Below are 18,010 nucleotides of genomic sequence, written 5' to 3'. Positions count from 1 at the left end.
ATTGTGTTTTCGTTCGAGTTAGTTCCAACATGCCACTGTTTTCGAAATTACGACAGATAGGGACCAGGAAAGGGATACTCGAAGAGGCAGTCCCCGTCCCGCCCAGAGACACACCTGGTCATTTTATGTACCAGAAGCACGGGCTAGAGGCCATACTGTTTTTAGACTTATGGGTAGATTACACGAAGGATCTGGAAGAGAAATATAGATGGCCTGCCTCAGGAACATGGGATGCTGACTGCATCATGAGAGTAGAGGAAGCGCTATGGAAAAGAAAAGCTAGACAGTCCCAGAAAGAGGCCATTGAGTTATGGCATAAAGAAGCGCATAGGAGAGCAGAGAAAGAATTCCACAAAGCAGAGAGAAGTAAAGAGGAAGCAGAAAAAGCCAGAGAAAAAGAGCTAATGGAAGAAGGTGAACGGGTTAAGGCAGAACAAGTAGATAGAAAAAGAAATGCCCTTATTAAAGGCATGTATCCCGTCCTCGCTGAAGGACTACCTAAAGTGACCCCGGAAGTACCCAGTAATTTGCCGCCACCACTGATCCCAAACAAAGTGCGTAGTCATAAACAGACAGCAGCGGACATTTTTCTCTCCTCCTATTTAGAAGAGGCCGCTCCGGATTATGTTAATACAGATTTTCCTCCACCTTCTCCTCCTGGCAACAATCCTAACAATCCTTTTCTCCCTCCGCCCGCATCACAGGATCAACCCACACCAGTAGTGACAATGACAGTGAAAGACGATTCAAGCCAAGGGGCAATGGGAGGTGGGCCCACCACATTACCCCGAACACCGCCTCCATTACGAGCACTGCAAGACTTAGCATTACAACGAACGCCAAAAATGACAGCCACACCTCTTAAACAAAATGTAATGATTTCACAATGTATATATGATCCCGTACCAGGCGTGGGCCAAATGCTCATATTCTCAGTACGATTAAGACTCGTTGCAGACTATTTGATCACATTACCAGGCATGAAGGACAATTTAGACAGAATATACCATTTTATTAGAACAGGGGAGGGACCCGAGAGTGTTCATGAGGCCATGGAACAAAGAAAGGTGGAGATCCAACGCATGATTTTACGTTTTTTGATTAATTGTCTGATTAGGGAACAAGACCAGCCAAATAAAGGAGTAACTAGAGGTATGATGGAGTGGAGCGATAATATAGCTGCTTGTAAACATGATACGATGTCAAAGATAGAATGCATGTACAGGAAAATTCAAAAAGAAATTCTGAACTTGCACAGGAATGAGACAGACGCACACAGGAAAGAGTCAGACGAGAAAGAGGACGACTTACCCTCAGATGAGGGTGAGCCCGAAACAGAGGAAGTGGATAAAATGAATTACGTAGGTAGAGCAAGACAGTTTGACAGGCCCAAAGGCCTAGATTACAGTAAACATGGCCCTCCCATACCAGAAAGATATTCTCTCGAACACCTATTCCAAGCTACTGAGAATGCACTAAAAAGACGAGTAGGGGGCGATGAACGTCACACTATGCATGAACAGGAACTAGCCCAGTCAGCCGTTCAATGGGATTGTAATTCTAATATATATATATATATATATATATATATATATATATATATATATATATAATGACGTAGTAGCGCAAACATTTTTAAGTCTTCCTCTGGAAGAACAGCGTTTAGCTGGTATTTACATGGTTCAACATCTGATCACATTGTACGAGAGTCAACATTCTGATCCAGGTCCCTTGTATAAATTATTGGAAGACCTACTCCTAGAGAGATGGAGAGGCCTAGGTACCGAATTAAGTAATGTCATTCTAGACCAACGACATAAGTACTTGACTTTTCTGACCACGCACTTGATTCCTGCCCCACACCACGACAGAAAGATTTTCCATATAGACAGACAAAACCCCCTACGAGAGGTACATCCCGTTAGAAATACAGCGAATGAGCTTCAACAAGTAGGTTTACACACCCTTGACGAAAATAGAAATACTGGAAATGAAAAAATTGCTGCCCTGGTATGATAAAGACCCGGGGGGGTTCCACTGAGAATTAAAAGACATTCTTCGCATAGGGGATTACACATACACTGACATCATTAAATTATTAAAAGTACTGTTACCAGCAGGTATTTACGAAAAGCTTAAAGAAAAGTACTGGGAGGTGGGAGAGAAAAAGATAAATTGGACGGAATTGGAAGACTAGGATAAAACTCCCCAGCACCCCCCCCCCCCAGACATTCCCAGATTTAGGGGTAACGATCTGGGGTGCAGTGGGAAAATGCATCTGGACAGGCACGACAAGTCAAAACACCCAAGACAAGTCCCCAAGTGTCTGGCAGACCCCCACATTATCCCAGGCAGGACACTACTGCAGACCAGGGAGCACAGACCCCCCACATCATCCCAGGCAGGACACCACTGCACACCAGGGAACAGAGCCCAAACTCACAGTCAATAATGAAGAGGGGGTGGGGCTGGAACGGGGTAGTGATGGATTTATATGCAATGTATCTCGTGATGTCACTTCTCAATCCGCTCCAGATTCGTTCCAGTAACAGGTGGATGGTGTAGGCGGTAACATACGTGTTATTCTGAATGTCGCTCTGCAACAAAAAAAAAAAGTTAAACTTGGACCAAGCCCCCTAGAATGGCCATAGGGTACCAAGTATGGACCATGGACAAGTTGAAGTACACAAATATAGGGGCATCATGGTTCCAGCAGTCCCAGAGGTTCATGCATCAGCTAACTTTGGTTGAATCAATGGTGTTCGAATACAGCCCTGCGTAGTGGAAAAAAACTTTCAAAAAGGAGGCAAAAGAAAAAACGCAAACGAGGAGCATACCAACGCTTTACTAACACTGGCAAAGCGAACACTTCTGAGCTTTAAATGGCAGAACTATTGCCTTTGCTAGTTAACACCTGAATAAAAATGCGTGTGCCAAGACAGGTCTTGCAATTTTTAAGTGGTTTTCTGTTAAAGGAATCGCATTCCTAGAAGGCCGCCATGCATCATGACGATGCAAGCAAACATATGCATGAGTCGTGATGCACACATCGCAACTTGTGACCAAGCATCATGGCTTGGCTGCCAGTAGGAAGACAAAGAGCAAACTAGTAGCACAAAATCATAAACCCAAGCAAAAGCGCAAACCTATTGGACAAGGACTGGGTGAGGAGCTCTCTAGCCATGGAGAGGTGAGCCTCATGAAGTAAACCCAAGCTGCTCCACAGATTCTGCACTTCGGAGAATCCTTTACCCCAATGTATCATATAACCAAAGCCAAAAAAGGGTCTACGAGTAATGATTGATTACAGAGCAATCGGGTCGAATAGTCGAGATGTGCTAAAAGTGGTATAAATCGTGCCAAGTGAAAACATTCCCCTGAAGTCCATTATCCCTTGAAGTCCACTATCCCTTGAAGAGCAGCTACTAACCTTAAACGTGCCACCGGGGGCACCGATGGGCACAGTAATTGCCACAGCAGTAGCATTCCTAAACAACTGGTACCCATTCTGCTGCACTTTCCCCGCTGAAATCAGCTTTCCATTTACTCCCATGGTGGGCCCGTCATCATTGTAATTATTCAGGTCCAATACAATGGGTTGGAGAACGGCTGGCGTGAGCCATATCAACGAAGTGGGGGTGAAGAATGGAGGACCTAGAATAGAAAGTAATGAGAAATACAGGTTGCAAAAAAATTGCCAATATTTTTTATAGCATCAAGTCATCCAAAAATGCTTTCAAATTTGCAATAGCGAGAGGTATAGTGGTAACTCTGAAGATGGACATATCAGGTTATTAGTAAACTATCAGGGTAGCTCATTGGTTTAGCAATCTCAAAGCAATACAAAAGCTACAGTGTCCTGTACTAAAGTTGGCAAAAGCCTTCTATCACTCTAAACCCCCACTCCCCAAAAAAACAAGTAGAGTAAAATCAGTAATTAACACCAGACTTCTAAAGCAATGCCTCTGATGTGAAGGGCAGCGCCAGTTCATACCCTTGAGCATTAGGATACCAACCCAATTTTAAAATTATGTCCCTTAATGTTAGGCCTCTCTACAACACTAGTTGCCTTATTTGGTTTTTCCATAAACTCGAAGGGGTTAGGGATGAACTTACTCCTATCCTTTAGGATCATCACAGAAAACCCCAACTAGGATTGCTTTGCTAGTTCTTCATTTTTATTTGTTTGAATTCCAGTAGCTGATGCTACCAGGCAGTGTTGGTGGGAAGGAAGAGGGTCATTTTTAATTTAAATTACTTGCCTTCCCAGCGGCCGCCTTTCCTCCCCCTATTTGGAGGAGAAACAAGAAGCACCCAGGCTGACCAATCACAACGCTGCCTTACAGCAGCATTGCAATTGGTCTGAGCGCCGTGGTTTGGCGCTCAAAGACGAACTCCGAAAGCATTTCCTACTTTGTTTTTTCCCTTATGGACAATTAACCCCTTCCATGCGGGGCTAATTCCCCCGCGGTGCCGGGGGGGGGGGGAGGTGCGCGCGGCTCCAAGGTACTCATGAAGAGTCTGCGCATGCTGCACAGTGGAGCTGTGCTCATGACGAGCTAGACTCACGACTCTGCCCAATGCAATAGAACCCCCGCATACGTGGGGAATTAGCCGCGTGTGGGAGTGCCGCGGCAGTTATGACGAGCTCAGCTAGTCATGAGCACAGCTCCACTGTGCCTCATGACGAGCTGAGCTAGTCAAAACATAGAAGGGGTTAAATCTGCTTTAGACGCATTTTAAAATGTTAGATATTCAACTAGTTAGGGCATTTTTATCGCACAAGAAATACCCCGCAAGTAACTACTAGTGATGAAACCGATACAACCGTAAGACTCAAAGTTATATGATTGCACAGGACACCATAGGCAGAGGCAAATCATCCCAATGACTCGTTGCCAGATAGTAATAAGAATGCCCTTCCATCTCAAGTTTCAGGACCTGGCATTGATAATGACCAAGCGAGAAATTGGAAGTCCCTGGTAGGGCCCCCCCAAATAACTACACGGAGAAGGTAGATGGAGAAATGGGGGGTTATGAGGGAAGAATGCTGCAGAGAAAAAACCAAACGTGGGGCTGGCAAACTAGATACAGCCCAGGTCTGGACACGCTAGTAGACTGCTTCATATCTCACGCATCGATACACCCGCACCTACGGGAAACCCAACATAGCCCTCCCACTATAGCCCACCATGCAGGGATGCCCATCTCAGACAGGCCCAAAGGAATGCAGAGGTCACTAGCAGATAACCATGGCCCACCCGCTCACCGATGCCCGCACTAGTGCACTCAAAACAAATGAGCATAAATTACCATATACTTGCTCATAAGGGTTGGGGGATTTTACTATTTGAGGGAGCCTACCCCTCCTTTGTTGCAGATTAACCACTGCCGGCCCACCAAGAACAAAGAAATCCTGGAAGTCCGGCAACCCTCGTTGTGGTGGGGCGGGACCTGACCCGGAAGCGCTGGAGAAAATGGTAGGAAGCAGACGGGAGTCCTCCTGCACCACCGGCTAGACGTCCGCATCTCTTCCAAGGGCTCCCGTGAGTGAGGGCGAGCCCGTGGGACCGGCAGCAGAAGCAGAGAGCCCCACACCACCGCCACACACAGAAGAAAGCTGGCCGCGACGTTGGAGCCTCCAGGCAACTGAGCCCGGTGAGTGTTGATGGGCCGTGGGGGGGGAGGGGGGGGGGGGAAGCTCCGGGCGTGATTCATAGTGCCTGAGGAAGGCACAGTTGTATCTAGAGTCCCCCGAGCGGGACTCCAACAAAGCTGGGCATTTCCTTTGTTCCAGAGTCCCCCGGGGGGGAAGGGGGGGTGATTGGGAACTCAGATGACGGGGGTATATTTAATTCAGAGCCCTGAGGGCTGCACCCGGGCATAGTTGTGTTTCAAGTCCCCCGAGCGGGACTTGAACGTCTGGGGGCATTCTTGGCTAGAGCCCACAAGGCTCCAACGAGAAAGGGGGCATTTCGGGAGGTAAAGCGGCCCCGGCTGGCAGCAGGCCGCTCCCCCAGTTGGCAGCATTTCTTGAGCCCACGTGGCTCTAGCGGGATTTATGGCCATTTTGCATCTCGAGCCCAAGAGGCTCCCATATGGTTTTGGCCCTATTGTCCTTCAAAGCCCCAGAAGAGAGCCAGGAGGCACGCTGGTGCCAGGCTCAGTTCCTACAGCTGCCCAGCACTGGGCAGCTGCTTTGTTGAGGCCCTTGTGAATCTTCCTTTGGCTGCCTGCGCAGCCAGCCCAGACATTCTGGACATTGGGCCTGTAAGCCCCTGAGAGGCGAGGTTTGCCTGGGGTCAGTTCTGTGATTTTCGGCCAATGTGATTACCTGCCTAATGTGATTTATGCAATGCCTTTATGCCTATCCCTCTAAATGTATTTTTATGCTTAGGAGGTGGTTTGCCCTAGTATAATTATGCTAGTGAGTTCATTGTTCCCTGCGTGATATTTGCCTGAGGTGTTTAGGATTGCGTTGTGGGTACTTACCTTTTACCAGTGGTTACTGGTTGTGTGCTACATTTGCTATTTGGTGCTACAATTCTATGCTCTAAGTGCTATTCCTACAAAGTTCTAAGTGCAATCTCTACTAAGTGCTAGTTCTAAAAGTGCTTATTCCTGACAGTAGTCCATATGGCCCTGTCCCATGTATATAATCCCCCTGTAAATTCTGCCAGTGGCACATTGTAAAGTGAGTGTTTATCTAATGTGTTTGGTATAATACAATGGCTATTTTTATATATAACCTTGTGTGGAGTTTCCTTTGTGGTGGGCCTTGGGTGTTGTTGCTGGGTGCGCGTGCAAACGCTTTACACCTTGCCTCCGGGATAAACCAGACTGCTCGTGCCAAGCTACCAAGGGGGTGAGCAGGGGTTATCTTTGGCGGGTGACTTCCTTGCCCTGACTTGAGTGGTGGTTTCTGCCTGGCTTTGGCGCAAGCCTTAGCCAACCGGAAATCGCAATTTCCAACATTCACCTAAAAACGTAAATTTGCAAGACTGTACCGAAATCTGTTTTCATTTAAAAAAAAGCGCCCTTCAATAAAATCTTTAGGTACGGGTCCAAATAAAGCGCTTTGGAGCACGCAATGGATTTTAAAATGGACCTCTGACCAGGAAGCAAGCGCAGATGTCCGGGAGGAGGAAGCAGAGGTGGTACAAGGAAGACTCAAAGCCAGTCTGGCTGAGACTACCTGAAGATGCTGCATAAAATAATCCAGATTTCCCGGACTGCGTATTGCCATAGTCAAGGCAAAAAGTTGAACCACTGTTCTGAAAGTTGAAGGAAGAAAAAATTATATATCTTCTAAGAGGGAAACAATGGACAGCTCGCTGATAAACCCATTTGAAAGGATACTCTTGTTATGGATTGATATTAAACTTACCGACTGGACAAGCCGTTGTGGTGTCCACTATGAGAATCACCCAGGGCTGCTTGTAAGACATGGTGGAGATGGTCACTTCCAGAGGGAGCTCTTGAACCTGCAACAGAAGAGATGGGTCACACAGCCTTCAGCTTCAGGAACCAAGGCCCCTTAAACCTGCATGTAGGAACATTTGACTGGATAACTATTGGCCAGTTATACGGGGGCGAGGAGGTCGCCCAACAGCTAGAGCAGTCAACCTCAAAGCTGGGGAGCCAGGCTCAAGCCTCAGCAGGCATGCGCAACATCCTGGGATTCTGGGCAAATCACTTAATCTCCCGTGCCCAAAAAATGTCTATAACGCAACTGGTGCTCCGGTGCCTTGGGGTAGAGTTTGCACTATCCAAAACAAAAACATTCTGAACCTAACCAACCAATTTAAGTGCACATTTTGCAACATTCTAAGCATCAGGGAGTATTTTAAACTACATTATACTAAGGCCTTGTTTACGCCCACAAATTACCCAAAACAAGACTCAAAAAACATTATGATCACAGGCAGCCCCAGCTTCTCTTCTGCTAGCCACACAGCTCCAGGGAGCCCCGCCACTCAGCCACCACCAAAGAGTAGAGTACGCGGACACCTTACCAACATGATCTGAGACTGCGGCGTGCTGTAGGGGGACCTCAGCATCACCCTGGTTGTGGTGGTCCTCACTTCATAGCCCATCTTGGCAGCAGCTGTAGAGTTGACAGTGAGCACGGTCCCATTCCGGAACTGAAAGTCAATGTACCAGTCTTGGGTGAGCACCTGCCGGAGGGAGAAAGATGTTAAAGTCAGTTTTGAAGTGGATCACCTTGGTTTTGGGCTGCGATCAGTAAATGTTGTGGCAGGGGGATTACTAAATGAATGACTACAAATTATTTTCCAGCAAACTTAATAAGTCTTGCCAAATATTCTAAACAAAATACACGCTGGGGTACGGATGGTACAGTTGAGGTGCACACAAACCTTCTGGAAAAGTGAGAACAGACTATAGATTCTGTTCCAAGTAGTGGTGTCCTCGCCAACAAATAGGCCAAGTTAGAAAACATGGTCGAGTTAGCCAAGAACTCTCCTCCAATGGGATTGGGATAGCTCTAGAAATTCCAGCCCCTCCAATGGGATTGGAGGCTCACAAGCTTCCCTCTGCCCCTCCTCCAATCAATCTGCAGGCAACCTAAGGTACCGCCCCATCCAGGAAGCCTAAGTGCAGCTCAAGCAAGCCCAATATAATCAAGTAGATCTCCTACTCCATTGGGATGAGTGCAGCCAAGAACACCCCCTCCCCCTCCCCCCATAGCCAAGACAATGGAAAGGACCATATAGAGTTGATTTTAGTTTTAAAATCCCCAACCTCCATATTGGGATTTTGGAATAACTTTAGGGTCCCATCATTCTGCAAATGGAATTGCTAGAGGAGTGCATGATGGATTTTGGGGATTGCTGGCTACCGACCACCTTGATGTTGTAGTCCAGGAAGTCTGGAACAGAGCAAAACCGTGAAACCGATTTTGGGAGCACGGCTTGCATTTGAACAGATGCAAAAAGCTAAATCGCAGACACCGGTGCGGAAAGATCGATCTTACCTTCTTATTAGGGGCAAAGGCACTTCACGAAGGTGAATATGAAGGCAATATATCAAGTTTATATACCTATTAACACATGTGAAAACCAGATCTTACCCAGCATCCCCCCCCCCCCTTCACCTACCACAGGCCAGGAGCTCTGGCTGCCCAGCAGCAAATCCTTCAAGTCAAATGCTTGCGGCACGATTCGAGTCACCGACACCTGGAGAAGAAAGAACACATCCGGTTTAAACTTGTGAACTACCAGCAGCCATCTTTACCTGGAGTCGCTCCTGTCCAACTGTTCTGTTGGGAGTCCATTCCAATGCCAAGAAAATGTATTTAAAAATATTAAAAGCCTTTTTGCACTTCTCAAAATCTCCCAGCACAGTTTCTCGGTTCAAGAAAACTGCCCAATTTCTGGTAATAAAAAGTAGGTTTTGCCTCAAAAGTGGTCATTTCGCTGTAATATAAGGAAACCTAAAGTAGCCGATTCCTGTAAAACTATGCAGTGTTTATACCCGAATGTATCGTTTTTACACAAGTCAAATACTGACACCAGATTGTGATAAGCGCGTCAGACCTGGAGCAAGGGTTCCCTTGGATTCCATCAAAGGAAACGAGATTAGAAAACCCTGAATTAGCTCCTTGTTCTGAACCTAATAGTCCATCAAGCCACAGTAATCTAGCGCGCCAGGTTAGAGAAAGGAAATAAAGTCCACTATATGTGGGGTTAGCGCTCTAGCCGGCGCGAAGGCGTGTGTGACGTAACACGCATCCGGCAAAGAGCGTGAGGACTGCAAACGGCGGTTCGCGCTGCCCAGAGCTTGCTGGAGCGCGATCCTAGCAAGACACCCGGCGCTCTTCCCCAGAGTTTATCTAATTAATAAATAGAGTCTGCAACCTATACCTGCTGCATTGAGTGATCTTTGAGGGAGGGGGGGGGGGAGAGAGGGGGGAAACCTGACACTCCACAGTGGCCACGAGTGGGATCCCCACACGTGCACAGGAAGACAAAGTAAAAGTCTCCTACACCACCAGGAGCAGTGGAGAGAGAAGGAAAGACCCAGGACACCAATCGAAATCACCCACATGCAGAGGAAGGAGAAAGGTGCAAAATCGCCGCAAGACCTACGGGAAGAGCGTGGCAGAGGCGCAGAGACCTGCACAAGCGCACTGCGTGCCCAGGAGTCAAGAGACTGCGACCTGCACAGGAGCACGGTAGGAGCACGCAAGCGTCCCCACCAGGGCCCTGGAGGAAAAAGGTGACCGCGCGGAAGGGGTAAGAGGAGAACCCAGCCCCAACACGTCGCACGCAGGGAGTGCTAACACCAGGCAGCCCCAGGAATCGGGGAGGGAACAGCGCACCCGGCAGCCCCAGGAATCAGGAAGGCGAGCCAGAGAGACAAGCCAGAATGAGTAACCAGGCGTCCTCACTCACGGCGCCGATCCCGTTTTTACCCAAACCAGGTGAGCCCCAGATGAAGTGGGAAGACTGGAGGGAATACTACAAGAACCATCTAGAAGCCCTTGAGGATGAAACCAATGACCAATTCACCCCCGCAAGAAGGAAACTAATACTACTGCACAACCTAAAAACCTCAGCCCCAAAAAAAGGGAATTAGAGGGCAATAGTGGATTACAAATAACTAAGCTCCCAACCAGAGACCCCCAAACTCTAAGCGTCGTGTCTTGGAACATTGCCGGTCTCCGCCACAAGATTGAGGACTGTACCGCCATAAGTTTCCTAGACAAGCACCAAATAGTGTGTCTCCAAGAGACTTGGTCATTAATGGAACTCCATCTCTTGGGTTTCAGGACGTTTTTCTCCAGCTGTAGCTGGGAACATGGGCAGAGCAAAGGGGGGGATTAACAATTTATATAGCGAATACAGTCCAAATAAAAATAACTACTCTTGAATTGGACACTAATTTTCTGCTTCTTTCCTTCTCCCTACCAAAAAATGAGACTATTGTACTCATTAATTTGTATAATAACCTGGAGGAAGGAGAATTTAGGGGACTAATTTTAAACCTAAACGAAAAACTCTTATCTTAGACGAAAGGAGGGAAAGGTGCCGTCTTCTTATGGGTAGGGGACTTTAATCTGCACCCTTGCTTAAATAAAAACTGTATTGAAATGATTAAGGATCAGAACATTCCCCCTATTCACTTTTGCCATACTAAATCAGGCATAGCCATGAACGACCTTATGTCTGACTTGGGACTTATAATAGTCAACAAATTAAACCCAAAAACAAGAAACCCAGAGTCGACCTATATAGGGAGAGGCTACCAGACCACTGTTGATTATGTCCTCACATCAGATGGGTTATCAAACAAGATCAAACATGTTGACTCTAGCAAACACATTAAGTGACCACCTTGCCATAAGGATAGAGCTCAACTTACTATATCAACAATCTCTTGAGACGACTATAGCCCAAGCTTTGAACCAGAATAATTTGCAATTGGCACAGGTAAACGGGTATAGCCTAAAATGGGGGAAAATAGACCCTGGACAAATCACCAAGAAAGTGATTAAAGCAGCATACCCTTACATTATAAAATGCCTTGACTGAACTCTGACAGGAGGAAGTTATAATTAACTTCCGAAAAATCCTAGCTGTCATTAAGGGCCTTTTGACAAAAACATCAAAGGTAGAAACTCTAAAAGAGGCTGGTTTGACCACAGTTGTACCTCGGCACACACTAAGCTTAAATTGGCCCTGAACAAAGAAAACAGAGACCCACGGGTAATAGCTCTGCTTTATGCGGACGATGCTGTCATCTTGGCCCGTACTCCACGAGAGCTTCAAAAAGCGTTATCTAGGTATGCAGTTTATGGGTAGCCTTGACCTCCATATCAATATCAAGAAGACCTTTGTAATGGTGGCAGGCAAAGGGAAAAAAGGGTTTAGAAACATATCCCTTAACAACCAAAATCTTGAATTGACGGCCCAGTACCCCTACCTAGGGATTACAATAGACGATAAATTAAATTGGAAAGCGCCAGTTGAGGCTAGAAAACATTCCCTTAAGCGTGCAATAGCCACATTAATGGCTTTTTCACAAAAACTAGGTAAACGATCCCCTGTGGAAATGCTGAATATTTATAATGCAAAATGCAGAGCAGTAGCTCTGTATGGGGCTGGGGTTTGGGGGCATGTCGATGTCAGTGCTTTACAGGTGGCAGAAAACTCATTTCTAAGACTTCTTCTAGTTGCACAGAGGGGAATTTCTATATACGCATCCCATATTGAATTAGGCATACCTTACATTGAGGATCTGGCTAAAATCCAACCTCTATTATGGAGGCGTATCTGGACCTCAGAAAAAAGCATGCTAACTAGAGGAATTATGGTGGACTCTATGGCACTAGATCATTCAGGAGATATAAAATGGCTTGCCTATATTAGAAACTTCTTTACAGATCTAGGCCTAGAGGATTACATAACACCAGAAAAGATCATTGAAATATCTAAGAAGGAGTTAAAGAAATGGCCCTGAACCACTTAGATGGAATAAGACTCGCAAGTGAAATAGGGAAATCCTCCGTTCACCACGCAATTATGGTTCATTCTGTCCCTATTCAGCCTTACCCAACGCTGGAAATTGGCATCTTTGATAGTTTTCTGCTAACCAGATTTAGATTAAATCTGTTCCATCGGTTAGTAGCCTTCCCAACGAGAAACACTTGGAAACAAACGTTAGGCCACTGTCCTTGCGATGATACATCTGTACAGACCACCATACATACAGTATTGTTATGTAAATATTACCATGCTCATCGCAAAATCTGGCTGGTACCACTGCTGAAATCATGGGACCTAAGACAGTGTCGCCCTGCCATGCTGCGCCTTCAATTTTTGGACTCTGAAATTACCTGCTACCACATGGTTAACTTTTTAAAATGTAGTTTTAAACATAGAAATAATCTGTGAGAAAAATTGCTTTAAACAAAATGAACAGAATCAAATGAAAAAGATTTGATCTTTTAAGCAACATCTCAAATTTGCACTGGAAAAATGTTTTAATTGTAAATTTGCTGTATTCTGATTTTATGGTACAACGTGTATAAAAATGCTTTTATGGATTTGTAATATGAAATGCCAAATAAAGAAATTTACTACTACTGCACAACCTGGGCCCAGAAGGCATAAGGGTGTTCACAAACATAGCGACGACACCTCCACAAGCAGCCGATGCAGATGTATTCAAACAAGCCCTAAACACACACCACCGCCCGGCGGTATGCGTTTCCATTGATAGGTTCAACTTTCAGCAAAGGAATAAGGAGAGGGAGAATCGGTCGGCGACTATGTAGCAGCCCTGAGGAGACTAGCAGTCACGTGCAAGTACGGGGCACTGGAGGAGGACTTCATCAAAGACCAGATAGTGATGCACACCACTAACCGGAATGTACAAGACAAGCTGTGGGCTCACCGTGAGGCAACGCTAAAAGAAATAATCGCGATGGTGAAGAAAGCTGAACTTTAAGCGATGTGCCGAAGCCGCAAAAAAAAAAAAAAGAGTGCGCAAAGAATCATGGTCAACAAAGTTGATGACGCGGAACCATCAGGAAGACACAAGATGGCGCCTGGAGACAGCAGAGGAGCCAGCAAATGGGTGGGAAGACTCGGACAAGCAGGGAAACAGTCCTCGCACCCCAAGCCCATGTGCTATAGATGTGAGAGTGCGAATCATGCAGCACAAGACAAACGCTGCCCTGCTTCGAGCAAAGTGCATGTTCTGTGGCCAGGTAGGCCACTACGAGAAAGTGTCGGAGGAAGGAGAAGAAATCAGTGGTGAAGTACATAGCGCACCAGCAGCAGGAAGATGGAGCCGACGAGGAGTCAGATGAAGAGGACAGGAGTGTTGTGAATTGAAGAGCTAGTGCTACTGACGACTTTGACCTTCCTTCCCCCGATTTCTCAACACAAAAGGGAATCTATGAGCACGGATTATTTCAACATCCCAGTTCCAGGCAGTTAGTTCGGGGAAAGCTTGCTTGAATAGCTGTACAACAAATTTGCGTGGGTCTGCGCCCTCCTTCGATTCTTCAATTCCTAGCACCCGCAAGTTGTTACGGCGTGCCCGATTCTCAAGGTCTGTGAGCTTCCATTCGACGTCGGACTCAGATCTTTGTAGAGACTCCACGACCCTCTGTTGCTTCGCTAGTGTATCTTCGACCGATGAGACTCTCACTTCAACTTCAACCACCCTCGTGGTTACTTCAGCACAAGTTTTAACCAGCCGTCTCACGGTGTTCTGTAATTTACTTACTGCTCCTTGTGTGCGTAAACCTTCCGCTTTTGTCTCAGTTCGATGAGCCATGATAGTCTTATAGATTAGGCCGAGGGTGATTGAGCCCTCTTCCAGCTCCTCCTCCAGGTTCAACTGCGTAACCTGCTGGATTTGATCCTGCTGCACTCCCTCAGTAGAGTCAGATATTTTCTTCACAGTAGTCGGTAAGGCGGACCGGTCAAGCTCATCTCCTTCAAAATCATCTGGTAAATCCCCCCCAGTCCCCCAGATTACTGGAGCTATCTAACTCATGCTCCTTATCTGACAAGTTCGTTAAATCTGACATCGAATAAAATTTTCCATCAGATTCCATTTCGACAGTTATGTAAGCTGAATCTAGCATTGTTTCTGATTCTTTCTGCAGAGGATCGTTTGTTTTGTTCGGTGGCGTTGCTACAACCACTGTAGTCTCTTTGGTCTTCACAGTTCGCTTTTTATCAAATATAGCTGCAACCGTCTTCTGCTTGAAAGGTGTCTCTTGGGCCAAAGGCTGGTGTACCGCTGAGTCGCGATATTGACTTTGGATGTCTCCTAGGGCACCCTGTATCGCCAATGATTGGTTGCTTGTGGTTAACACCGTATCTTCAGACGCTGTACTCTCCACTTGCTTACTGATAGCTCCTCCAGTCTTAATCTTTGTAACACTCCCCTTAGCCTTAGGGTCGATGCTAGTAGCACTTGTAGGAACTGGATTCAGCTCTCCAGACGCTAATGCGCCAACTGGCATTTCAACTGCTGCCACTCCCTTGTTCCTGGCAGAGCCCCTACCCTTTGGCGCCATCTCATAGGCTAATAGTCTAAATGTTAACTCAAAGCAAAGTGTTGTTCCTTAAAGCTTGTTACCAAGTCTCTGTTATACCACTCCCTTATGCAACACCTATCCACAGTACTGTATTTAGATAATGAAACGCTTTAAGTTTGAAAAAACCACTAGTCCCAGAATGCACCAGGCTGGCTTAATTGTTTTTAGCAGGCTCGTCGTCGTCTGTTGTAAAGCGGTATTTTGTCCTTTTTTCCCCTCGCCAGTCCAGTACAATCTGTAGTCAGGCAGGCACTTCAGGAAAGTATACGGAGTTTTAAAGAGGGTGAGCAACAACACAAGTCTCGATCTCAGAATCGAAAAAAAGAAAACGTGGAGCTTCAATACCGACGAAGTAGAAAAGTAAAGTATTATGAGAGACAGGGCTCTTACATTTCTTCCTCCCGTTCTCGTCTGCCACAGCTTGCAAAAGGTGCCGTTACAAGATCCGCTATGGGTCGTCTGTGGCATCTATGTCGGGCGCTGCAGGAGCACACTGTGGGTCAGTTCAGTAGCCGTGACCTGATCACCTCCTTCACCTCCGGGCACTACAGCGCTGAACGCCAAAGATGAGCGTGGACGGTATTAGTACACACCGCCCTGTGATAGCATCAGCCCCTCGCACTCAGAGAGATATCGCTCTGTCAACTACAAACTCACGTCGTCAGTGCACAACCTCAGAATCCCGAAGCACAAGCTTTTTTTCTCCCCAGGTGCAACCAATCGAGATTAGTCCGTCGGGGCTCAAGTTGACTCCAAGTAACTTCAGGCAGCTTCACGGCATTTAAAAGTTCAAACAGCTGAAAGTTAATACAACTCCTCGATACTTTGTTACCAGAGCGTCTTAAAATTCAGAGCTGCAGAAATACCAAGTGCGGAAAATGTTTTCTCCATCAGCCGACAGAGAGCAGTCATGTAAGGGTGTAGTGGTCCGGTCCCTTCTCGGAATGCCGGTTCAGTACAGGAGCCGTGACCTGATCACCTCCCTTCACCTCCGGGCAATAACGACTCAGGACCTCTTCTAGGAGCGTAAAATAGCAGCCTCTCACACCGTGGAGCACAGGGTACGGAAGCGCCTAGAATCCGATGTAGCCAGAAGAAAAACCAGCGTGTGGACACCTCAGGTAGGAAAGCTGAACGGGAGCACAGGACTAGCACCTCACACGGCCACAGTTGCGGCCGCCATCTTGCGGCTATTCTAATTTGCCTGAATAATTACTTGCTACGTGAGGCCATATACGATTTAGCAAGGCCGGAGAAGAAAAGAGCCGCTATGGGTTGTGAGTTTTTTGTTCGCCCAGACTTTTGCCCAATGACTGTCAAAGATCGTTGGCAAATGCGAAAATTAATTGCTCCTTTTCAAGAAGCAGGAGCACAGGTTTTCCTGCTTAATCCTTCTAAATTAAAGGTTATTGTAAATGGGAAAGCGAGGTTCTTTACATCGTGCAATTCAGCAAGTGATTACTTAAAGGAGATGGCTGAGCATACTAAAAGATAGATATTATATTAGATAGCGATCACCTTGCTCAGAGGGAATCTTTTGTGTTGAGTGGTCCTGATTTGCCAGCTGAGTGGCTCACCGCTTATTTTTTTTTGTTTGTTTGTCTTTTCTCTTAGACTTGTCTATAAGTGCCTATCTTTTTCCCAGTGAACTCTGCTTCTAAATGTTGCTATTCAAATGCTTAGTTTTGATGTAACAGGGTACCATTGAATTCTCATCTCTACGACTAAGACATTAGGATGGGCATAGAGGTTGATTGTAATGATCAGGTTATGAAGGCTATGAAGGTTAATAGCCTATAACTGTGTGGTGGGTTTTCTTTTGTTCTTGACTTTGGAAAAATCTATTTTCTTTTTGTGGTACCTACTACTATTTGGGAATTTTTAGAGAAGGAATTATGGTGTAAGAAGTAGAGGGGAAAGGGAATGGCACAGGTGTAGGTAGGGAGGCTGACGGGGGGGGGCGCGGTCATAGCATCTCAACATCACTGAGGACTTGGTCCTTAAGCCTCACTTTGGGTGGTGGGGAGAAATGGGGGTGGGGGGGAAAAAAACAAAAAGAGTGTTTGTTTGCATTGCAGAAATGGTTTTACAGTTTGAGTTTAAGCACATTATTTTCTGGCTTCTGATTTTTTCTTATTCTGATGGGGCAGGATAAATTGGTTGTTTGTACATGGAATATATGCGGCCTTAATGATAAGAAAAAGCGAGCTCTCTTTGCTAAAATTGTTCATTTGATGCGGACAGATATCCTTTGTATACAGGAAACGCATGTACCATGGGGGAAGCGGGATCTTCTTTGATTGGCTGGCTATGAGCTCCTTATTTGCTCCAAACAAACTTCTATGATTAGAGGGGGTCGCTATATTTATGAAACAGGGATTAGGTTCCTGTAAAAGAACATTGGGGGACAGAATGGGTAGGTGGACCATAGCTGAAGTCTGTATATCTGGTAAACTGTTAACTATTTGCAATGTATATGGGTCGAACTTAGATGATCCGGAGGTGGTGCAACAGCTGGATGTGGAATTGGCAGCTTGGCCTACTCCACTTTTAGTATGTGGGGATATGAACATTAATGCTCCAAGTGACTTCGATTTAGCTATAGATTCAAAATATGTGGGTAGAGAGCCAAAAGTGTTCAAAGCGCTTCAGTCCTTTCTCCAGGAGCATGGCTTGGTTGACTTATGGCACTTACATAATAGGGGGCAAGATTGGTTCACATATCACTCCATTCCCCATAACAAAAATGTTAGGTTAGATTATGTTTTTCTCTCAGAGCAGATGGCAATTGCTTCTACTATTTCCTGTTTCCCACGACTCATATCAGATCATAACCCCTTAATAGCAGAATGCGGATGGCCTCGAAATAGGAAACCACCTAGGGAGTGGACGTTCGAAAGAAAGCTGTTTTATGATGACGAATATCGG

General features: G+C 46.1%; 1 protein-coding gene across 1 annotated transcript in view; it reads right to left on the bottom strand.

The window, feature by feature from the left end:
* LOC147678597 (uncharacterized) overlaps nucleotides 1-18,010 on the bottom strand; it is a 100,416-nt gene that overhangs the window by 58,459 nt on the left and 23,947 nt on the right. The window contains exons 4-8 of the mRNA XM_086945708.1: nucleotides 9,120-9,197; nucleotides 8,016-8,177; nucleotides 7,388-7,484; nucleotides 3,431-3,654; nucleotides 2,444-2,597 (exon numbers count right to left, since the gene is read on the bottom strand). Of these exons, the coding sequence (XP_086801834.1) occupies nucleotides 2,444-2,597; nucleotides 3,431-3,654; nucleotides 7,388-7,484; nucleotides 8,016-8,177; nucleotides 9,120-9,197 (715 nt within the window). The remainder of the gene's footprint in view (nucleotides 1-2,443; nucleotides 2,598-3,430; nucleotides 3,655-7,387; nucleotides 7,485-8,015; nucleotides 8,178-9,119; nucleotides 9,198-18,010) is intronic.

The sequence above is a fragment of the Lissotriton vulgaris genome, chromosome 12 (genome assembly GCF_964263255.1).
Source record: "Lissotriton vulgaris chromosome 12, aLisVul1.2, whole genome shotgun sequence".
NCBI lineage: Eukaryota > Metazoa > Chordata > Amphibia > Caudata > Salamandridae > Lissotriton > Lissotriton vulgaris.
Note: the sequence above shows the minus strand (reverse complement) of the source record. Positions and strands in the feature narration are given on the sequence as shown.